Below are 21,646 nucleotides of genomic sequence, written 5' to 3'. Positions count from 1 at the left end.
GGAGCATCTCCTGGGTATGTTGCCTTCTGTAGTTTTTGTTTTGGGGGTTTATGGCACAACCTCCATGTAGCCCAAGCAGAAGGAACAGCACTCTAGAAAGAGAACTTATGAAATCCCCTCTGACATTGATGCTCCATGGTTCATTTCTATCTTTAGAGCAGTTTTTAAAGACACAAGTACATGCTTTGACCATTTTTGAATTGTTTATATCTGTCTGTTTTAACTTCCCTAACTGCTTGCCTAAGCTTTTTAAAGGCAGGAAAGGTCTTTTGTGTCCTGTCTGCCCCTTAGGCCATCCCACTGCCACATGGGCATACAGAAGCTGTTGATCACAATAGGAATTGATAATTTGCTGCTTCACCAGAACAGCATGCAAAAACTCCTTTCCCCCTGCCCCTCAAAATCCCTGTTAAGGTGGCAGTAACGACCGTTTGTACTTTGCAGATGGAAAAGGGACGGCTAATGTGAGTCTTGCCCTTGACTTAGTGAGTTGGGAGAGAGACTGTAAAGTGTTCGCAGACCTCTGGGCTCCTAGTGTCACCACACAGTGTTGGTAGTAGTGGTGTCTCTGACAAACTCTGCCTCAGTTAGAACCAATGCTGAAGGATTCTTTTTTTTTTTTTTTTCCCAAGTTTTTATTTAAATTCCAGTTAGTTAACATATAGTGCAGTATTGGTTTCCAGAGTAGAATTCAGTGGTTCATCACCTACATACAACACCCAGTGCTCATCACAACAAGTGCCCTCCTTAAGGTGCATCACCCATGTAGCCCATCCCCCACCTCCCTCCCTCCAGCAGCCCTCAGTTTGTTCTCTACCTTTAAGAGTCTCCTATGGTTTACCCCTCTGTCTGTTCTGAAGGATTCTTTATGTCAAATGACTGGTTCCTTTTTATTCAGCCTGAACCCTAAGTAGCTAGATTTGGTCTGTTCTCACAGAGGAAACCACGATTTCTTCTGGAAGGGTGTAGTTATAGACCCGAGGTGTCTACTGGGTAGCCTGACCTTATGTGCCTGGTGGTGGTTCTTGGTAGATTTGCACAGGTCGATCTGGGGCCCATTTTCTCACTGGTTTCAACCAGGTTCTGGGAGCTCTCTCTTGCCCTAGGCCCTCTGCTGCTTTCTCCCCTCTCTCATTAACCATCTTGCTTGTCACTTCCTGGCTGTGAGTACGGCAGGCCCCTCATAGAGGGAAGACCTGATTTTCTCTCAAGTTTATCTTACAGGTCAAATTCGATCACAAGTTCCCTTTTTAAAACCCCCATTTTAGGTGAGAGCAGAGAAGTTTGGGGGAGAAATAGGGTACAGTCCTATTTAAATGCTCATGTGCTCTTTAGGATTTCAGATTTCCCAAGCACTAAGGAGTATGTGCACATAAAAAAAAAAAAAGCAGCACCAAAAGTTTTGTTTTTAAATTGTCATATCTATATAAAAACATATGTCGATACTTTGAATTTCTATAATATGGTCATAAAAATAATATTGATACTGTTTCTGAGGATTGTCATGTAAAAATAGTGAATGATAGTTTTAAAAACACCATAAAATATTTAAAGCTCAACAGTAGTTTTCATTTCTTTTGAACAATTTCTGAGAAAGGAAGTTCACTTATCCTCTGAAAGCTCGTGGGTGCTTAGGAGTAGTTGCTTATAGAGAGTTGCTTCTATCCTCTGAGACACGAAAATCAAGAATATTCTCATTTATGTTGGAGTGGAAGACACGGTGCCTCCCTCTGTGTTCCTCCAGTCAAAGAGACAAACCATCTGGGTGGGGTGGACTGGAGGAGTGGGTTCTATCAGCCCCGTGGGACCTGAAATCAGGGTGAAGACAGTTTCTTGTTTGTGAATGGCTAATTAGTAGGTTTGTCTCAGAACAAGGCCCTACACCTTTCCCTGGTAGCAACCTTAGAATTGACCAGTGATGCCTAAAAACCACCAGTCACCTGCTCTGACTCACCCAAGTTCACAGAGAATCCCAGAAGTCTCAAGTTTCTTCAGGAAGTTGAGTTCCAAAACTGTTTATGAGATCAGGTTAAGGTGACTTTTCTCTATTGTAAGCATTAATAATTGTCCATAACAAAGCAAATATGCTGTAATTGTGTATTTATGATAGGATTATGTTTTCTTGGTGATGGGGCATTTAGGGAATCAAGATATTTTATAGCTCTTTTTTCCGTTACAGGTTTTTTTTTAAAGATTTTGTTTATTTATTTGAGAGAGAGAATGAGAGAGAGAGAGAGAGAGAGAGAGAGCACATGAGAGGGGTGAGGGTCAGAGGGAGAAGCAGACTCCCTGCTGAGCAGGGAGCTCAATGCGGGACTCGATCCCGGGACTCCAGAATCATGACCTGAGCCGAAGGCAGTCGCTTAACCAACTGAGCCACCCAGGCGCCCTCCATTACAGGTTTGAAAAAAGTTAAGGTGTACATATTAAAAAATATGCTAGACAGATTAGGATTTCTTGGTCGGGGAGAAACCAAGACTAAGAAAGAACACCATTAAAGTTTAATGATCATAAAGGGTATTGACGTGACCAACATGGATACAGTCCCCAAATAGTGGACTTCAAAACTACAGGAAGCTTTCTAAAAATTGTCCTTTGCTAGGATAAGAGATTATGGGCTGGAAACATAAATGTAGAATGAAGGTTCAGGAAAGGCAGAGGTTTTAACAATGGTGAACATTTGTTGGGTTCTTCCCATGAGCTCACTCTTTACTACTTTATCTGGTTTGACCTTCATAACAACCTGAGGAGGAAGGTCTTCTTATTTATCCCCATTATACTGACTAGGATGCTTGAAGATTGGATAGATTATATGATTTGTCCATGATCACACAGGCCAGAAACGGTGGAGCTGAGATTGATGATATCATTCACAGCATATTAGAGAAGGCCTTGGGGTGTTGGAGACTGTTACCTTTTTTTTTTAATATTTATTTATTTGACAGAGAAAGAGAAAGCTAGAGAGGGAACACGAGCAGGGGGAGTGAGAGAGGGAGAAGCAGGCTCCCGGCCGAGCAGGGAGCCCGATGCGGGGCTCCATCCCAGGACCCCGGGATCATGACCTGAGCTGAAGGCAGACGCTTAACGACTGAGCCACCCAGGCGCCCCACCTTTTTTTTAAGAGATTACTGTCTCCTTTTTATATTATTTCTATGTGACCTAGTGAACCCCAATATGGCAGTTCTTGTGTCTTATTTTTCTATAGTAACTCTCTCTCCTTAAGTAGGTCATTATCATAGAATCTTAGGATAGTCACCCTGAAAAAGATTGGCTGGGTTCTGCAATCTGTCCTCTGGGACAAAAAAACCAAAGAGAGACCTCACTTGTTAAAGATAGTGAGAAGTTATTTTCCCTAATGTTGGATATCTTCAGGAAGGACCGCCACTAAAAACCAAAACTATCCTTTGGTAGACTGTTCTAGTGTATAATCTGGAAGTCAGGGACTTGATGCAGAAACTAAAACCTCACTGATACAACTTCTTTTATTACCTAAGGGGGAGTTAGAGAATGAGTAATTACTACTTCATTATAAAATTTCATTATTCACTCAAGCCACCCTGGGAGGTTCCTTGAATGTTTGTTTATTGAGCACTTACTATGTGCCAGGCATCACACCAAATTGTGTTGAGTCTGATCTTAGAAAACTTGAAGAATAACACTAGACAACCCAGCCCCCCTGGATCATTTAGAGTCAGATTTTTAATTATTTTGAATGATAACGATGATTTGCCACTCCCTGTATATTATTTAATCCTTACAACAACTCTGAGATAGTATTATCATACCCATTTTACAGGTGAAGTGATTAAAGCTCAGCAACATTAAGAAACATAATAACTCTTGTCACACAACAGGGCCTTGACCATGTGAGCTCCTAAAGAGAATAGTAATAATTTTAATATAGCACTTGACAGTTACCGAATGCTTTTACTTATATTATCTCATTTACTTTTGTGACAAATATGGTAGTCGTTGTTATGATACTCATTTTACAGATAACAATAATAACTTGTATTTATGACATACTTCATATGTACCAGGAATGCCAGATAACTCATCAGATAAGGCCAGTTCATGGAATGCTCCCAGCAACCCTAAGAAGCATCATTATTCCCATTTTACAGATGAGCTGTTGAGGCCCCCGAAGTTTAAGTGGCTCACTCCAGCACAGTGGGGAGCTTGTCTGCCCAGTGAGGGCACAGGACCATTTTGTTATATTCACTTTACCATGTTGTGCTCCCTTATTTCCAGAGGAGGAGACTAAGATTCAGAGAATTCCCTACCACAGCTGAGGCCACACAGCTTATAAATAGCAGAGTCGGGCTTCCAACTCCTATCCTTTCGCCAGAAAGCCTACTGGTTCTCCCTATAGACTGGGCTGCCCCTCTGTGCAAGGAGAACTGAAAGGCTGCCCAGAGTAAGTTCCCCGATTCCTCTGTGATATGTTTTAAAGGTTAATCATTTTAGTCATTCTTTACATTTCTTTGTATTTTCCCCCATTTTTAGGCAGGGAGCCCTGTACTTCCGCTAACGGCATCACGTGCAGGTTAAACTACTTGCTCCGGAAGTCACCCGGCCAAGTTAGGTCAGAACTCAAACCCAAACCGGAGTCCTCTGCGCCCAGCCCGGTTATCTCCATGACTCTTGTCCCTCTCGTCTGTTGAAACTGTGGCCTGAGAGAAGGCCTGGCTCTTACGGGATTGCCTTCTGGTGCTGTAAGGAGTGCATCCTTTTCCATCTGAAGGTCATTTACATTTCTCAGAAATGTAATGAATTACATTAATGGTTAAAACAAGGAAGCATGTCAGTATCGGATACATAACAAGGACCACTCACTCTGATTTGAAATGTTGCCAATCTATACAATCTCAGCCTTGAACTTTTTAAAGCACGAAAGTTCATTACTTTAATGACCAAGTCCACTTTCTGAAGGAAAAGTTTATGTTAACCATTTACAGTACTATACTTTTATCCAAATTACGAACTCCAGTAAATGTTCCCTAAAATTGAGCTGGATGAAATTTTTCTATGTATCTGTTGATATAGTAAACATCAGATAAATATCCAGATGTATTTAATTATTTTGACTCAGTATGTCCTATTTAGACAGGCTTTAAATAAATTGTTTCTGAATTGAACAAATAAACAAGAAGTGGCTGAAACTAACTGGCTTTGATTGTATGGAAAAACCGAGAGGCTTTAAAAGAGGGATCATTTCAGAAATACCCAAGTCTTGTTATACTCATTTTTAGTTTTAGAGATAAGTTTGCATTGACTATTCAAACATATTAATAGTTTTAAAAAAATTAAGCTTTTCATTTTCAGAGGCTGATAGGTGTTAGGGGAATAATTTTAAACCTGTTCCAAATGTATTAGTGCCAATTCACATTGTTTTAACGGTGGGACTATCCTTGTGTCACCAAGAGTCCTTTTTGAAAAAAGACAAGAATCAATACTTACTGAGTGCCTCTTTGTGCTAGTCATCTCTTCGTGGTTTTCTCATGTAATTCTCATATCCCTGTGATTCAGACATAATTTACCCCCCCAACCTCTTTTATAGATAAGGGAACCGAGGCTCAGAGTTGCTGAGTAATTAACCGAAGATCACACAGCTAGAAAGTAGAAGTCTCAGACTTGAACCTAATTCTGCACATTCCGAAGTCCCTGAATATTCTAATACACAGTGCTGTCTTGTGAACAGCCTTGTGTATTAGAATTTTTAAAATTAGCAAAACATTTTAAAATTAGCAAAAAAAAAGTAAAGAGAAATTTGCTTATGAATCTGTTTGATTAGCCCTCCAGTAAGAACAAAACAGTTTGAAATACACACTGTAAATATACAGCAAATTTACCTTTTTTACTTATGTAGACTGAAGCTCCTTTGATAAATGTACTTGGCCTTGAGCTTGTGCCTCCCGGAAACCCCATGGAGATACATCAAAAGATACTGTTAATGCTCAGCAGTTAACCCTAACAAGTTGGCTGCCCATTATTTTTATTATTACAGTGACTGTAGGTAACACTAGGCTATATTCCAAACATGTGGCATCTTTAAAACAGATTCCAGTAGGATGAAAGCCGTGTCTCTGCTCTTCTGTTTTGGGTCATTTTCTTACTGTCAGAAACTCCTATGCTTAACATTGAAACTGGATGGTCTTGAAGCTTTTCAGTTTTGTTTTTTTTTAAAGAGAGAGGGGGTGGGGGAGGGGCAGAGGGAGAGGGAGAGGGAGAATCATAAGCAGACTGCACACTCAGCACAGAGCCTGACACAGGGCTCCATCTCACCGCCCTGAGATCAGGACCCTGAGATCATGACCTGAGCTGAAATCAAGAGGCGGACCCTTAACCAACTGAGCCACCCAGGAGCCCTGAAGCTTTTCAGCTCTTTTTTTTTTTTAAGGATTTTATTTATTTATTCATGATAGAGAGAATGAGGCAGAGGCAGAGGGAGAAGCAGGCTCCCCAAGGAGCAGGGAGCCTGATGCGGGACTCCATCCCAGCATCCTGGGATCATAACCTGAGCCGAAGGCAGATGCTTAACCATCTGAGCCACCCAGGTGCCCCTGAAGCTTTTCAGTTTCTAATGGCAGTTGACTTTGAAATTAAGTTTGTCTCTTTCTTAAAGGTTATTTTCTGGGGTAGCTTTAGCATGAGAATCCTATAACGGGCTGCCCTCCTTTGTGTTCTTCTCACATGCTGCTCCCTCTGTTCTCCTCTCTACCCCCAACCTCCTAACGCTCCCCCACCCCCAGCTAGAAAGTGCCATTCATTGACCTGCCTGGAAAGAAAGCGAAAATCGTGGAATCCTACACTTTGTAAACCAAAGAGCACATCTGAAAGATAATAGCCGGAAATGCAGCAGTCTACCTGTTCTTTAACCAAGTTGGTGGTTCAAAGCAATTCTATCTTAAGAAAAAAAGACAAGAATAATATGTCTTCCTTGAAGTAATATGAGAAGATACAGAAAATAAATAAAGTAGAATTCAACTTTGTAAAGATAACTGAAGCAGATTGTTTTTTAGATGGCCGTTAGCCTTTCCAAATAGAAATACTGATGTGTGAGAGAGAAGAGGCATGGTCCCATTTTGTCACACTCATCGAGCCTGGGAGTCCAGAAAGTTGTGTGCCATGCAGGGCCTGAAAGGGTGGGGTCATAGGAAATAAACACTCCTTATAGAGTCTCATTTTTCTCTTGCTTTATCCTTTCTCAGTTTGGGCGTGCCTGTTCGAAGTCCACAGTGGCCGGTGCACTAAAGACTTTTCTTCTTTTTCCCAGACCCCAGGCAGGCACAGTCTTCCCCACCGTGGTCCTACGACCAGTCTTACCCCTCCTACCTGAGCCAGATGACGTCCCCGTCCATTCACTCCACCACCCCGCTGTCTTCCACGCGGGGCACGGGGCTTCCCGCCATCACCGACGTGCCCAGGCGCATTTCAGGTAAAGACCACACTTTAACTACAAGCCCACTCCCGTGCAGGGGTGGGGCTGGGGTGTAGGATGGGCTGAAGCTCCAGGAACTCTTTATTAGAGGTGTGTGGGCAAGGGTACGACAGTTGGTAAAACCGGGTCCTCTGAATGACGCGGTTATCAAGTCCTTGAACATTTTAAATTAAAAGACTCAAAGCCCACCAGAGCTGGCATCATTCTCTTAAGATGACTTTGAATGCCGCCCAGTTTTGGTCCTGCTGAATTGTGGCCCCTTTGGTGGGCGCTGTCTCAACTGGGGCCTTCTCCTGAGGGTCTTATGCCAGGCCTTCCTCTGCTTGCGTTCCTTTCTCTTCTCAGCATCCGCCTGTAAACCAGATTACAGACCAGTAGCACAGCCTTCCATCTCTAGAGCCTCTTAACCCCCAGAAGTCCAAGCTGGCTCGTTCTGAGAGCGAGCACCTGCAAACTTAAGATCCTTATCAGAAGCTAGTCATTTGAAGTGTGGCGAGGCCTGGAAGAATCTTAAAAGGCCATGTGTGGCCTCTGAGGGCCAAGTCCAGACTGAGGTAGCCTCTCCACGAACCGTCTAGCACGCCACGGTCGCTCTCGACATGGCGGCCCGGTGCTCACACATCCATTATTCCAGAGGCACCGCAGAAACGTGTGGCTCATGGCGGAAGTGCATGAGGCGAGTATTCTGGCCTCTTCTCTCACTATCACGGAGAGAATTCACCCTAGAGAGCCAGAAAGTGTACACAGCCTTCACACTGGCAAGTAGAGAAAAGTTAACGGCTCTCGGCCAACCGTATGAGTCCCGTGAATAAGAAAAAAAAAGTCTCCCAGTACAGCCCTGACATGCGGACTAGAGCACGCCCCCCCCCCCCAAATACAGGAGTAGACCCACTGAGGCACACACAGGTGGATCCTCTATGCGTCAGACACTCTGCTCAGCGTTCGCGCTCCGTGCACCTGTTTGACTCCTGGCCAGGTTAATGCCTCTCTTTCTTTCTCTTTGTGTTTCTGTCTCTGTTTCTCTCCCTCTCTCATTTTCTGCAAAGCTCGAAGCCGCTACTCACTCCGCTGAGTTGCATCACTGACAAGCTGAAGCTCCACCAGCAGGCTTGCAGGTTTTGATTAGTTCAGACTCCTTTATTTCTTTCCACTTGGGAGGAGGGAAGGCTTTGTTTCTCGAGCGAATGGCAGGAAAGGGCTCTCTGGTCCTAGTGCCTGCACATTTTCTACAGCAGATGGACTCCCGGAGGGGTGAGTAGGGTAAGAAGAGGGGCGGAGGGAGAACCACGAGAGTCTTTGGAAAACCATGTTACCCCTTTTCATTATGACTGCTGTTACTATTTTTATGAATCATGTGGTATATCTTGGGGGAATTGTGCAGAGTATAGAATTTTAGTTATCATTTCCCTTGACAGGAATGACTACCTCCTTTAGGCAAACGCCAGTTAAAGACACGAGAAGGGATGAGTAAGGTGCAGTAAGGGGAGAACAAGGGCCGCTGTGGGATCAGAGGCACAGGGCTGGACGGTGTTGAATGAGTTCTGGTCATTCCTTCTGTATTTTCTACCGAGGCTGTTTTGTTTCACGTTGGGCCAAAATGACGCTGGGCCAGGACAGATTTGTGCAAACTTGCTTCTGTTTCGGGTCCTCTGGGGCCTCCATCTGTCCAACCCTCTGTGGCTGAAGCAGATTTTGCTGTTTGTCCTCTGGCTGTACCTAGAGGAAAAAACCTCAGGGAGCGATTGCAGCTTTAGAGACACTGCTCTAGAGCGTTTTCTCACCCAGGTGCATTCGCATCAGATTCAGTGGGAAAACCATTGGAAAGAACACTGGAAACACGCCGCATAAATGCGTAGTTGCTGTGGTTCGTCATTTACATGTGTCCTATAGAACAGCGAGATTACTTTGAGTCCACTGATGCCTATTTAAAACATTTCCATAGGCCCATACCACACAACTCTGCCCATTTCACAGAAGAGGCAGTAGGGGCAGAAACGGGTGAATTATCCAGCCGCATATTGATCTGAGGCCAAGGGTAGGGACAAACCTCTGCTCTAAACTAGTTTCAAACTGAGTTTAGTCCAGTTTTTTCCTCCCGCCCCAAACATCTTTCTGAGTCGTTCCTGGCCAAGTAACGTGGTGCCAGGGTGGGAGGTTCTGTGTAAACATTAAAGGGAGGAGAACAGAAAATCCCTCTTGTCAGCATGTTGGGAAACAGGAAGAAAGAACTAGATAGGGACTGTCAGGAAACTGAAGGAACCGTGATTTACCTGACCTTGCTCTTGGGTGCAGGGCTGTGCCCGCACCCCACAGTACTGCCCGGTGGGCTTGGGGACCACGTCAGTCGGCGTGAGCGCCATTTTCGCCTCCCTGGGGGCTGGTCCCAGGGACCTCCCGAGAATGGAGCCCATCTCGTGGGTTCCAAGGTGTCACCTTGCAGAGTTTCTGTCTTATGCCCCCCGATATCTAAAGCTGTCCCTAAGGTCTAGGATGCTTTCTCTCTATAACATGGAAAGCTAAAATACTAAACTTCATCTCCATCTCTAGGCAGTCCTGTGTTCCCTTTTTGTGATGCTTTCCAGAGCAGTTCATGCTTTTGTGTAGAGAACTCAGTTCTCATCTCCTTATATGAAGGGGACACAAAAATACTCTCATAGGATCATGGGTGAGAAAGAAGTCCTTACTTGTAGGGTAGGACTGGAGGTTCAGACTCAGGTTTGAGTCCCACCCAGCTCATGCACATAGCAGGCAAGTTCCTTACTTCTCTGAAACTTAGCTTTCTTATTTGTAAAATAAAGATATAATATTAATCTGCTAGGGTTACCATGAGGATCCAGTGAAATGCTTTATGTAAAGTGCTGTCTGCACACTGCATACGCACTATGGGCTCAACAGATTGTAGCTGATATTACGAAGCAAAAGTTGTTTTGTAATAATTGCTTACCTGTATATAATTTGCAGGCAAGTCCTAGCTTAAATGAGTCAAGTGGGTAAAAATCTGAACTCTTAAAGGGGATTATTTGCTTTGTAAAATGGATCCACCACAGAGCATAGTTAAAACAAACAAACAAAATTTAAATATTTAAATGAGTGAATACCCAGATGGCATTCATAAAGCACTGCACACAGTACCTAGCACATAGAAGCACTCAATGTTCGCTATCATTATTACTGTATAGATTTAGAATGAATGTGTATAGAGCTAAAAGCAGTTGGGAGCCATTCACAAAAGGTCAATGACACACTAGGAGAAAATAACTATTTCATTATAATGTTGGAAAAATAGCAGGATCATGTTCTTCTCTGAGGGATCATAGGAATAACAGCAACCAGAAAGATCTTTCAGAAAGTACCGTTCCTAAAGAAATTCCATTTCATCCTGAAAGACCATTCCGAAGAAAGGCCATCACTTAATATACTTAAAGATCTTCAGAGAATCCAATTTTACAACTTCCTTTCTGGGTATCTCCCCTGAGTAATTTTTCTTTTTTTTTTTTTTTAAAGATTTTATTTATTTATTTGAGAGAGGGAATGAGATAGAGAGAGCATGAGAGGGGGGAGGGTCAGAGGGAGAAGCAGACTCCCCGCCAAGCAGGGAGCCCGATGCGGGACTCGATCCCGGGACTCCAGGATCATGACCTGAGCCGAAGGCAGTCGCCCAACCAACTCTGCCACCCAGGCGCCCTTCCCCTGAGTAATTTTTCAAGTGTAGCTACAAATGTTAGACCTTAATGAATTACAATAATGACAGTGATGGATGCTGTATTGTGTTGTCCCCGCCGTGGCCCTCATGGAAGCAAGGTATAGATAGAACAAGATGATAAACCTATGTTACCCACAGTCCCTACTTGACCACCAGAAAAGATGCAAAGCCAGATGTCTTGGAGTTCATCGGCGCAAAACAAACACTCAGGACATATTTCCTTAACCTGGAATAGCCTTCAATATTGTAACAAAAACAATAGCAGCAGTCATAGGTTTATGACTAAACAATAAATTTCTGTCATGTAATTGATCAGTAGGGCTTCCCTTACTGTAATGAGTTTAATTCATGTTCAGCTGAATTAGAGAAATCAAACGCTTCTTACCAGAAACCGGTCTGGAGACATGAGGGAGCAGGAGGCGGGGTTGGTTCCCCTCCCCTCCCATACTCACGACGATAAGCACGGCCTTATCACCGAACAGTCTGTGTTTAAGTAGCATCCTCCACCCCTGAGGGATTTTATACATTATCTCATTTCATCTTTTTTTTTTTTCAGGGAGGAATTTTTTTTTTTAAGATTTTATTTACTGATTTGAGAGAGAGAGAGAGGGAGAGAGCACAAGCAGGGGGAGTGGCAGGCAGAGGGAGAAGCAGGTCCCCCACCGAGCAGGGAGGCCGATGCGGGGCTCGATCCCAGGACCCTGGGATCATGACCTGAGCTGAAAGCAGCCACCTAACCAACTGAGCCACCTAGGCGTCCCTATCTCATTTCATTTTATAGGATCCTAAAAGAATATTCACTATACAGAGGTAGCCAAAATTGTTTCTCACTGATTCTATCAAAGAGCAAGGTGTGGCAAGGTGAGGACAAGTAAGCCTGACAACAACCCCGACCACTGTGTGTCTTTATCATTGTCATAATGTTATCACCTGTGCATCTTTGATGTTCAAAGCACTTGTGAGGCTTGGCACAAAGATGATAATTACTTTTCTGCAGGTCATTACAAAATACTATGTAAGTAAATAATTACAGACTTTGAAAATGTATTTTATGTAATTACCCAATACGAAAAGAAATGCAACTGTTTCTTTGACTTGTGGGTCAGAGTGTGAGCTATTGCCAGTCTCCAGAAGGAAGGAGACCCTCCGTAAGTTTATTCTCTGCAGATAACGCGTCCCCTGCCCCACGTGTCCGAGTAAAGCTGGACGTAAGTCTGAGCTGAGTAAAGCTCAGATTGACCGAAGTCTACCACTCTTCGGCATATGTGAAGTAGAAGGGACTCATACAGACATTTTTCTGTGGTCTTGGTCATTGTGCCCATGGACCTCTCTGTTTTCGGGAGGTCTCTTAGAGAGTTAGGATACGCGAATTAGAGACACAAGGGTAGGGTCATATGTGATGTCCACCTCCATTACTCGGGGAGAGGCCAATGCAGGTTGTGTGGACGATCTTTTTCTACAGTTGTAGGATTTTTTTTTTTTTTTTTACATGAGGCAGTAAAGAACTGCAATCTTTTTGAAGGTTAACATATTTTTTGTTTGTTTCAGCAAATGGTCTTGAATTTCTTCTTTCAAAATATTTAAATATCAAAACATTCCACTTAATCAGCTGCCCAGGACTATTCAGGATGTCTGTTTTATGACTCTTAGTCGCTAAAGTATAGTATTTCCAAAGGTCAGCAGAATAGGCGTTAGTCTAATAAATAAAGTTACTAAAAATTATTTTATTACTACCACAAAATCGAGAAATTGCCAGTGGAAAAACCCCATTTGATCATTCAAGGCCTATCGGTAGGGGTTGTCTCATATGATTTCAAACCGGGCGGTGGTTGATGCAGTTCAGTTTTAAATGTCCCTTATAACCGAGTTTCTGTCAAGTCCCCTGAGTCCAGTTTTGAAATGAGCCTCTTCGGTAATGTGCCAAGTATATGTGGACATTTATTTTCACAGGGCCACTCTTAACTCACAGGAGGGAGTGACGCCTTAAGAGAGGTTAAAAGGAAAACTCCAGCAATTAATACTAATAAACCAGAAAGTTAAAGCAACTATAATAAAACACTAGAACGTCTACTTTTTTACTACAGAACCATTCCTTTATTAAGAGCCACCTGTTTGGTAGACACGCCTCTGCCACAACAGCCACGGGCAAGTAGTTAAGTTTAATAGGAGCCACTCTTATTTTGAAGAAGTTCTCTGTTTAAAGCCACAGAGGGGGAAGTTATTAAATTTAATAGACCCTAAACAAAGGCAAGCCCTGTGTTACCAGTGGAATGTTGTTCAGTATTCTTCTCTGGGTTATCGACGGCGATTGGGTGGGTAATTTTTTGCATTCTAGAAGTTGAAATTATCTTGCTTTCTCTAAAGGTAGGCTCTCTTCTGACACGAGCAGATGAAGTTTTTATCTTATTGCCAGGGGAGGGGGGTGGGGCGGGGCGGGGGGCAGCAGGTTCAGGGCATCCCTAGACCTGAGTTTACTAGGGGTTCTGAGTGACGGGGTGCTGAGGACCCAAGAACTGGTTTCCATTCCGACTAGATCAGTGGGGAGAGTTGGCCCGGCTCACAGAACTGAAGGAACTCGGTGGTATGATATTTACTATTACTGGAGTTAGACGGAGGTACGGAAGCTCAGCATGAAACCTGTGTACGTGGCCTGACTCTGATTTCACACATGGTACTTGTCAGTTGTTTTCATGAGGATTGGTTTTTGGTACATGCGCAAACTACCCACACATGAAGAAAAGATGTAGTAATGAAGGGGCTCGTGCGTATGTAGGGATGGCAAAGACATGGCTGCAGATTCTACTGAAAGATTCACTGCAGTCCCTTTCTCTTCATAGGACAAAACTTGGGAGATTGAACCTTGCTTCACTAAAAGTATTAAAGTTAATTTTTTAGGGACGCGGTGGTTTCTGTGGTTCCCTGGGATCCGAGAACAGGATGGAGGTAATGTGACTGAGGGAACCTGAGTTTTGGTTTCATTGTCACTGAAGATTCTTTCTGCCGTTCTCAGATATGTCTGTCAATTCCTGGTGCCTCCGTGGGCCCGTGTGAACAAATTACTCAGAACTGCCCGTCCACATGTCTAAGAATTTTGTGCAAGGAGTGAGATGATGTCTGCCCAGGGATTTGTTGTTCTTAGGACTTCTAGCAAAGAAAGCTTGCCTTACCTAATAAATGCCAATGGAGAAACTAAGTTGTGTTGTGAGCTTCAAAATGGTAGAAACATACTATATATAGTATGTTTTTAAATTGATACTTTATTTTTTAGAGCAGTTTTAGATTTATAGAAACATTGAGCATAAAGTAGAGCTGGGATCTATCCCCTACCCCCGTCCTGCCCCCCTGCCATTTTGTCTTATTCTTCACAGCTTGCATTTGTGTGGCGTATTTGTAACAATTGATGAACCAATATTGATACATTATTCTTTTTTTTTCAAAGATTTTATTTATTTATTTGAGACAGAGAGAATGAGAGAGAGAGAGAGAGAGAGAGAGCGCACATGAGAGGGGGGAGGGTCAGAGGGAGAAGCAGACTCCCTGCCGAGCAGGGAGCCCGATTCGGGACTCGATCCAGGGACTCCAGGATCATGACCTGAGCCGAAGGCAGTCGCCCAACCAACTGAGCCACCCAGGCGCCCCTGATACATTATTCTTAACTGAAGTCTATAGTGGATGTTAGGAAGTTCACTGTCAGTGTTGTGCACGTCTCTGGGTTTTGTCAAATACATAATGCCATGTATCCACCACGAGGGAGTCCTTCAGAATGATTTCATTGCCCTAAAAACGCCCTGGGCCCCACCTGTCTGTCCCTCCCCACCTGCCCCCACAGCCCCTGGCTGTGATCTTTTACCTGTCTCAATAGTTTTGCCTTTTCCAGAATGTTGTATAATTGGAATCATACAGCCTGGCTTCTTTCCCTTACTTCGCCATGTGCATTTAAGGTCCCTCTCTATCTTCCCATGACTTGATAGCTCACTTCTCTTTACCACTGGATACTATTCTATTGTAGGGATGTTAGTCTGTTTTTTAAAACATCAAGGCTGCTCTCCCTGCTCCTGGGAATACCCCCACCCCATTTCCTTTTGTCACTGACTTTATCAGTGGTGCTTCTTTTTTAGAAAGCATCTCATGCATTCCTTCCTGGGGAAACACTTCCTCTGTCATAGCAGTTGTCCCCAAATGGTCCAGATTATGGTTTTCCATACCTTTGGTCCATTTCTTAATATTTTTCTTTAGCTCTGTCCACAGACCGCTTACTAAACATTTGCATTGAGGTGATGATTCTTATCAATTCAAGTACAGGACAGCTCCAGCTAACAACCCATTTCTCTGATGACTTCACTGCTCTCCTAGGTATAGGATGCTCCTTTTCTCTAAGAATGCCTGGCATTCCTTAAGTAAGCTGCGCCAGTTTCCCACTTTCCTCCGCAGGGCTGGCCGGGGCTCTGTTCATCCTTCTCAGCCACCTCTTTCCCCAAAGGAATCCCTTCCCTGACCACCACTTTCCTCAGAGTTTATTCCTCTGTCTGCACCCATCCATTTCTCATCTCTGTGCTTTGGACACACCTCTAACGTGGTACATACCTTCCTTTAGTAACATCATTTGTTTAAATGCCTTCTGCCTTCTATAGGAGGTGAGCTTCTCAAGCATGGGGACTGTTGTGCATGAAGCCTTGAATCCTTATAACTGAGCACAGTTTTGAGCACATAGTATGTGCTCAGTAAATCTTTAAGGAAACAAATATTAGTGGGAAAGAAGATAGAAAAATACAGGAAGGTAGGCATGTAGAAGAAATAAGGGAAGAAGAAAGGGAAAAAACAATGAAAGATTTTGTTCACCTGGAACAACAAAGAAAGGACAAAACAAGAGGAACTTTTTATTGCTGATAAGGACAGGAAATAGCACAGTATGAGTGTGCATAAGCAGTATATATTTTTATCTCCAAGCCTTTCTGCAATGTGTTTCATATTTAGAACACATAGCAAGACTGCATCTGTTTCCAGAACTTGCTGCTAACAGTTGGTAATAATGCCAAAACATACTTTAGTTCCAGCTTGAAACCAAATGATCAAATAGAATTTTTGATTTCTAATTTAGAGTCTGACATTAATTATAGCCATCATGTAATAAAGTGTCAAAGTCTTTTTTGAGAAAATAATAGAAATTATATTCACTAAGCTGTAAATTGAAACAAAACGACTCCCCTAAAACAAAGCAAAGGTCTGGTTTGGACAACATTTTTGACGAAGTCTTACCTTCTCCAGACGGTACTTTTCCTGTTCTCCCCTTGCTGTATGATGGGGTCTCCTGAGTCACTCACTGTCCAGGTCTGTGGTCTCTGGGCACACCGTGCTTTGTCAGTGTCCCTCTTCATGCCTGGCACCCAGACCAAACCCCCTTATTCTTGGCCTCTGTTAGCATAGGCTAAGGTGGCCTTAGTGCTTTGGGGACAATGCTATACTCTGTCCCCTCATGCTTGCCATTTTCTGGCAAACCGGATTGCTCCCACATATTTTTTTTTTTTTTTTACTTTTACCGTTGTTTTTTTTCAGATCCAAGTAGGATAATTTACAGTTATTCCTGTTTGGTTTTTATCTTATTCAATTCAGGTAATAGTTCCTGCCTGTCAAGAACTTTTTGGATTTTTATCACTTCATCCAATACAGTAGTAGCTTCTTGCATTCCTTCCTACCTGGGATATCTTTCTTCAGTTTATTTCAGCCATTTCAAGTCAGCTCAGCAAATACTTGGTACCTAATTATAAAGTGCTTAGGCAGGCAACAAACAAAAAACAAAATCAAAGACATCGTCTGAGGCTTCAGGAAGCTTTCGGTCTTATTTAGGAGATGACATGTGCAAAGATGACACTGTGATGCCGGCTCATGTAGAAGCCAGAATGTGCAACAAATGCTCAGGATTTTAGTGAAAGGTGATCTCTTGCCCCACTGCCCAAGCAACTTAAAACCTTCTCCTTAGGAAATCAAAAAAATCAATGCCATTCTGCTAGATTATACTTTTACTCTGAGTTACTTCAGCTGGAAAAAAAAATTCCACTTGTTGGCATGTGTGGTACATAATGTTTCTTAAGATAGGACAAGAACATATAGAAAATCTTGTCTTTCCCCAACTAGACTGAAAGTTCCCTTAGGCCAAGGACCTGGCCTACTAACCCTTTGCGGTCTCTCTCTTTCTGAGTCCTAGTTTTATGCTCTGTGTGTAGATGCTCCTGGAAGTACTTGCTCACTGCAGAAAGGTCTATCCAATAGTGCTGCCTGCTTTGCGGTCCCTTATGCTGTAACCATTGTTAGGAGTTGCTAATACATCTAGAAGTGGGGCTGTATAGAGACTAATGACAATTGCTATTTACTTAATTTCACATTTCATATGCACAAATACATTCCTAGCATGTATTTATACGATAGAATTTTTTAGTATCTCTTTTAAAGTCAAGCAACACTGTTAGCTCATGCCATTACATATATATGCACATATGCTTGTATTTGCCTGTTCATTACATTTAGAATGAGTATACATAAAAATATTCTCGACAGGTCTATTGTTTGGGATGTTAGTAAATATCAGCCAAGCTACTACTTGAACTTTTTTCAGGAAAAACAGGACCCATCGAAATCCTCCAAGTCTTTGTATTATTTTGTTACTTCGATGAGTGTTGATTTCTCAGGAAATATTAATTGATCACTGCTGCTAGAAAGGGGAAAGAGACACTGCATGATTATTTTAAGTTTGTTTTTAGATTTGTTAATATGTAGAAATACCAGAAAGATATAATTGAAAGAGATAACTAAACAAGTTAAAAGCTTCCATATAACTAAATCCCATACGATAAAATACAAATGACAGCACTTTAATTTGAATCATTCAAAGTCATTATATTATTAAATTGGGTCAGAATTTAAGAGACTTGGTTTGAAGCAAATCTAGGATCCCATTTGACTACACTACCTTCTAAATTTTTTGTGTGTGACGCTCCAGAAATTCACGAATCTCAAATTCATAAATAAATAAAATGCTGCTCAGGCACCAGTGTCCCTAAATATCTCAGAGGATTTCTTAAGCAGGAAGGTGTCATCTTTTCCCGAGAGACTTTGGCCTTAAGTAATAAACTTAGAAATGTAGTCCAGCATGGTAGACTGGAATAAGACCGATGTTCCTATATCCAAAGTTCACCGCTCTCTCACTAATCAAAATGGCCACCTTTCCAGCTCCCTGTTGTAATTAGTAATAATGCTATAGTTAATGGAATAATAATAACAAATATAATGATGGTTATAAACACTCCGCCCTGGGCCAAGGAGAGCAGTGATTCATGATAAATCAATAATAAACCCATTGATGTGGTCACAATAAATCCGTACCTAATTAAGAAGAACCCTTTCTAAATAAGAACCACCAAGGAAATAAAAACAGGCTTGGAAAAGAGGAAAAAGTCTGATAATAGTGTTGTGGTGTACTCATCATTAAAAAAAAAACAACAACAAAACAAACCCGGAAGCTCACCAACTACACCTGAGGAGAACAAAACCCCATTCTCAGCGTTGCTTAAAGGTACAGTGGTGCGTTGACCTAAAAGATCCCAAAAAGGAAAGAGTCTGGCCCCCTGGACGGTTCACAGAGAAAGTTAAGGGTTTCGTGGTTTTCTTTGACCTTAGAAGTTGGTAGGTGTCACAGGTACTATACCTTTGAAGCATTCATAGGGTCTTGGTTTTTGGTCCACTCTGACGATCTCTGTCTTTCAGCTGGTACATTTAGACCATTGATATTCAAAGTGATTATCGATCTAGTTGGAGTAATATCTACCATATTTGTTACTGTTTTTTATATGTTCTTGATCCTATTTTTTTGTCTTCCACTCTTTTTCTGCCTTTCATGGTTTTCGCTGAGCGTTTTACATGAGTCCATTTTCCCTCCTGTTTCTTAGCCTATCAGTTATGCTTCTCTTTCTACCTACCCTCTTTTAGTGGTGACCCCAAGTTTGCAATATATATTTACCACTACTCCCAAGTCTACCTTCAATAACACCGTAACACATCATGGATAGTGAGTAACTTATAACCTATGAACAGCTGTGTGTACGTTTTATGTGGACATAACTTTTCAACTTCTTTGGGTAAATGCCAAGGAGTGCAATTGCTGGATCACATGGTAAGAGTATATTTACTTTTGGGAGAAACTGCCAAACTGTTTCCCAAAGTGGCTGTACCATGTTGCATTCCGACCAGCAGTGAATGTGAGTTCCTGTTGCTTTATGTGATCTCTGTGTGCATTTATATTTAAAGTGGGTTTCCTGTAGATAACATACAGTTGGGTCTTGTTTCTGGATCCATTCTAACAGTCTCTGTCCTAAGTGGTGCATTTAGATCATTGATGTTCAAGTGATGATTGATATGGTTGGATTAACTAATATGGTTGGATTGACCTTTGAAAGCTTATTAAAATCTCAGATGACCGTTTAATCGAGCAAATGATTGAAGCATTTAAATTGGGACATGCATCCACCAAAGAGGATTGAACCTAACACCGATAAAATAGCAGTTGCTCAATAAAATTGTATTGTATTGGTTTGGTTTATTAGAAAAATGTGCCTTTTCTCTAATAAGGCATGCAGCACAGTGATTAAACACTCAGCCTCATTGACAGCTTGTGAAAGCAGCACTTGGCTGGGAATTGAGGAACCTGAGATCTATTTTTAGATGAGCCTCTGCGTTCTTGAGCAGCTCACTTAACTTCTATGGGTCTTAGGTTCCTTGTGTGTGAAATAAGTTAGTTGGGCTAGCTATTCCCCAAGGTCCATCATTTTCAATGTCTAGGATTCTAAAATAAGGGCTGCAAGGGTAGATTTCCTCTCAAAAACATTTAACGATCAGCACATCAGAAATCTAAATACTGCCACCCATAATAAAAATAAAAGCTAGTATAGTATTTGACTTATGAACTAAATTCGTAGGAAGAACTACTATAGATGCAAGAAAAGCTTTGTCTTGTGCTTCAGTTGATTCTGATGAGGAGCAATCTAGGATCAGGCTAATTACTGCCAAGGAACTACACATTCAGACCTTGACACTTGACCACAGCTGACTCTGTTCAGGGTGAAGACTTGTATATGGGCATGTGTGTCCGAGGCTGCAGACAGGATTTGAAACCATGGCTTCATTAAAATTAAAGAACTTTATTTTATTGACATTTTACATACCCTTGCATGGTTTTATGTAACTTATCTATTTTAGACCCTCTGTACCTGAGAATGGTTATAATGAAGTATAATTTATCTTACTGGAGAATTAAGAATGTTATAAGCTAAAGTTTATGAAAACAAAAGAACAGGTGAATTCTATTAATAAAAGAATAAATGGGATGAGAGGACCAGATTCTCTATATTAAAGAGATTATATATTTAGAGAAAATATTATTAGAATTATAACAAAGTTCCTTTTAGTGTGAAACATTGCTATCATAGTATTATTTTAAAAGATTTTATTTATTTATTTGTCAGAGAGAGAGTGAGTGAGTGCGCAAGTAGGGGGAGGGGCAGAGGGAGAGGGCGCAGGGAGCCCGATGTGGGGCTCGATCCCAGGACCCTGGGGTCATGACCTGAGCCGAAGGCAGACGCTTAACGACTGGGCCACCCAGGTGTTCCTTGCTATCATAGTATTTTATGACCACGTGATAAAAATCTTCATTAATACAAATTATTGTCAACATTAAATTTTTTCATTTACTGAGACTGTTCTAGTCATGGGAGAGATGAGTAAGACAGAAAAGCTCAGGAAGCTTTTTCTACTAGCATATGATATAGTGATTAAACACTCAGCCTTTGGAGCCAGACTCTCTGGGTTTAAATCCGGGCTTTTTGACTCATTTGCTGTGTGATCTTGAGAATATTACTGAACTTGTCTGTACCACAATTTCTTCATCTGTGAAATGGGCTAATAATAATAATAATAATACCACCAACCTCAATAGGTAGTGATGAGGATGAAAGGATAAAGCATGTAAAACTCTTAGAATAATGCCTGGTAATAAATGTTAGCAACTACTGGGGAAGGGCAGTTAATTGAAAATGAGAAAATATTATCCAGGGGAATGTACTGTGAAGAAAGTAAAATGGAGTGATATTATGAGGAAGCCAAGATCTAAATTTACAAGAAGGAGGCCCTGTGAAGCTCATTGCAGGCATCAGGGAAGGTGGGTGCAAGGGCCCTGGGGTGGGAAGAAGAATGCCCGGTGGCTGGAGCGTGGAGAAGATGAGCTGGAGGCAGAGACATTGCTGCTCCGGAGCCTGCGGGGCCTCTGCCGGTCAGGACCAGAAGTTTGGGTTTGCTGGTCCGTGTAGTGGGAAGCCACGGGCAGATTTTAGGCAGGGTCATGATATAAATGGACTTCTAGTTTCTGAAGGACACTCTGGCTGTTTGGGGGAGAATTGTGTAAGAGGATGAGGGAGGAAGCAAGAGTGTGTCTGGGAGGATGGGGACTCCTGCTTGCC

At 42.2% G+C, this 21,646-nt stretch overlaps 1 protein-coding gene across 9 annotated transcripts in view; it reads left to right on the top strand.

Annotated features, from left to right (window-relative positions):
- Positions 1 to 21,646, top strand: part of RUNX2 (RUNX family transcription factor 2) — a 238,392-nt gene that overhangs the window by 172,348 nt on the left and 44,398 nt on the right. For 8 of the 9 annotated variants that reach the window (XM_027601302.1, XM_027601303.1, XM_027601300.1 and 5 more), the window contains one exon: positions 7,277 to 7,438. In XM_027601302.1, coding sequence (XP_027457103.1) covers positions 7,277 to 7,438 — 162 coding nt within the window. Of the gene's footprint in view, positions 1 to 7,276; positions 7,439 to 8,487; positions 8,902 to 21,646 lie in introns of those variants that run through there. The other variant, XM_027601304.1, reaches the window with a different exon arrangement.

The sequence above is a fragment of the Zalophus californianus genome, chromosome 7 (genome assembly GCF_009762305.2).
Source record: "Zalophus californianus isolate mZalCal1 chromosome 7, mZalCal1.pri.v2, whole genome shotgun sequence".
NCBI classification, from domain to species: domain Eukaryota; kingdom Metazoa; phylum Chordata; class Mammalia; order Carnivora; family Otariidae; genus Zalophus; species Zalophus californianus.
Note: the sequence above shows the minus strand (reverse complement) of the source record. Positions and strands in the feature narration are given on the sequence as shown.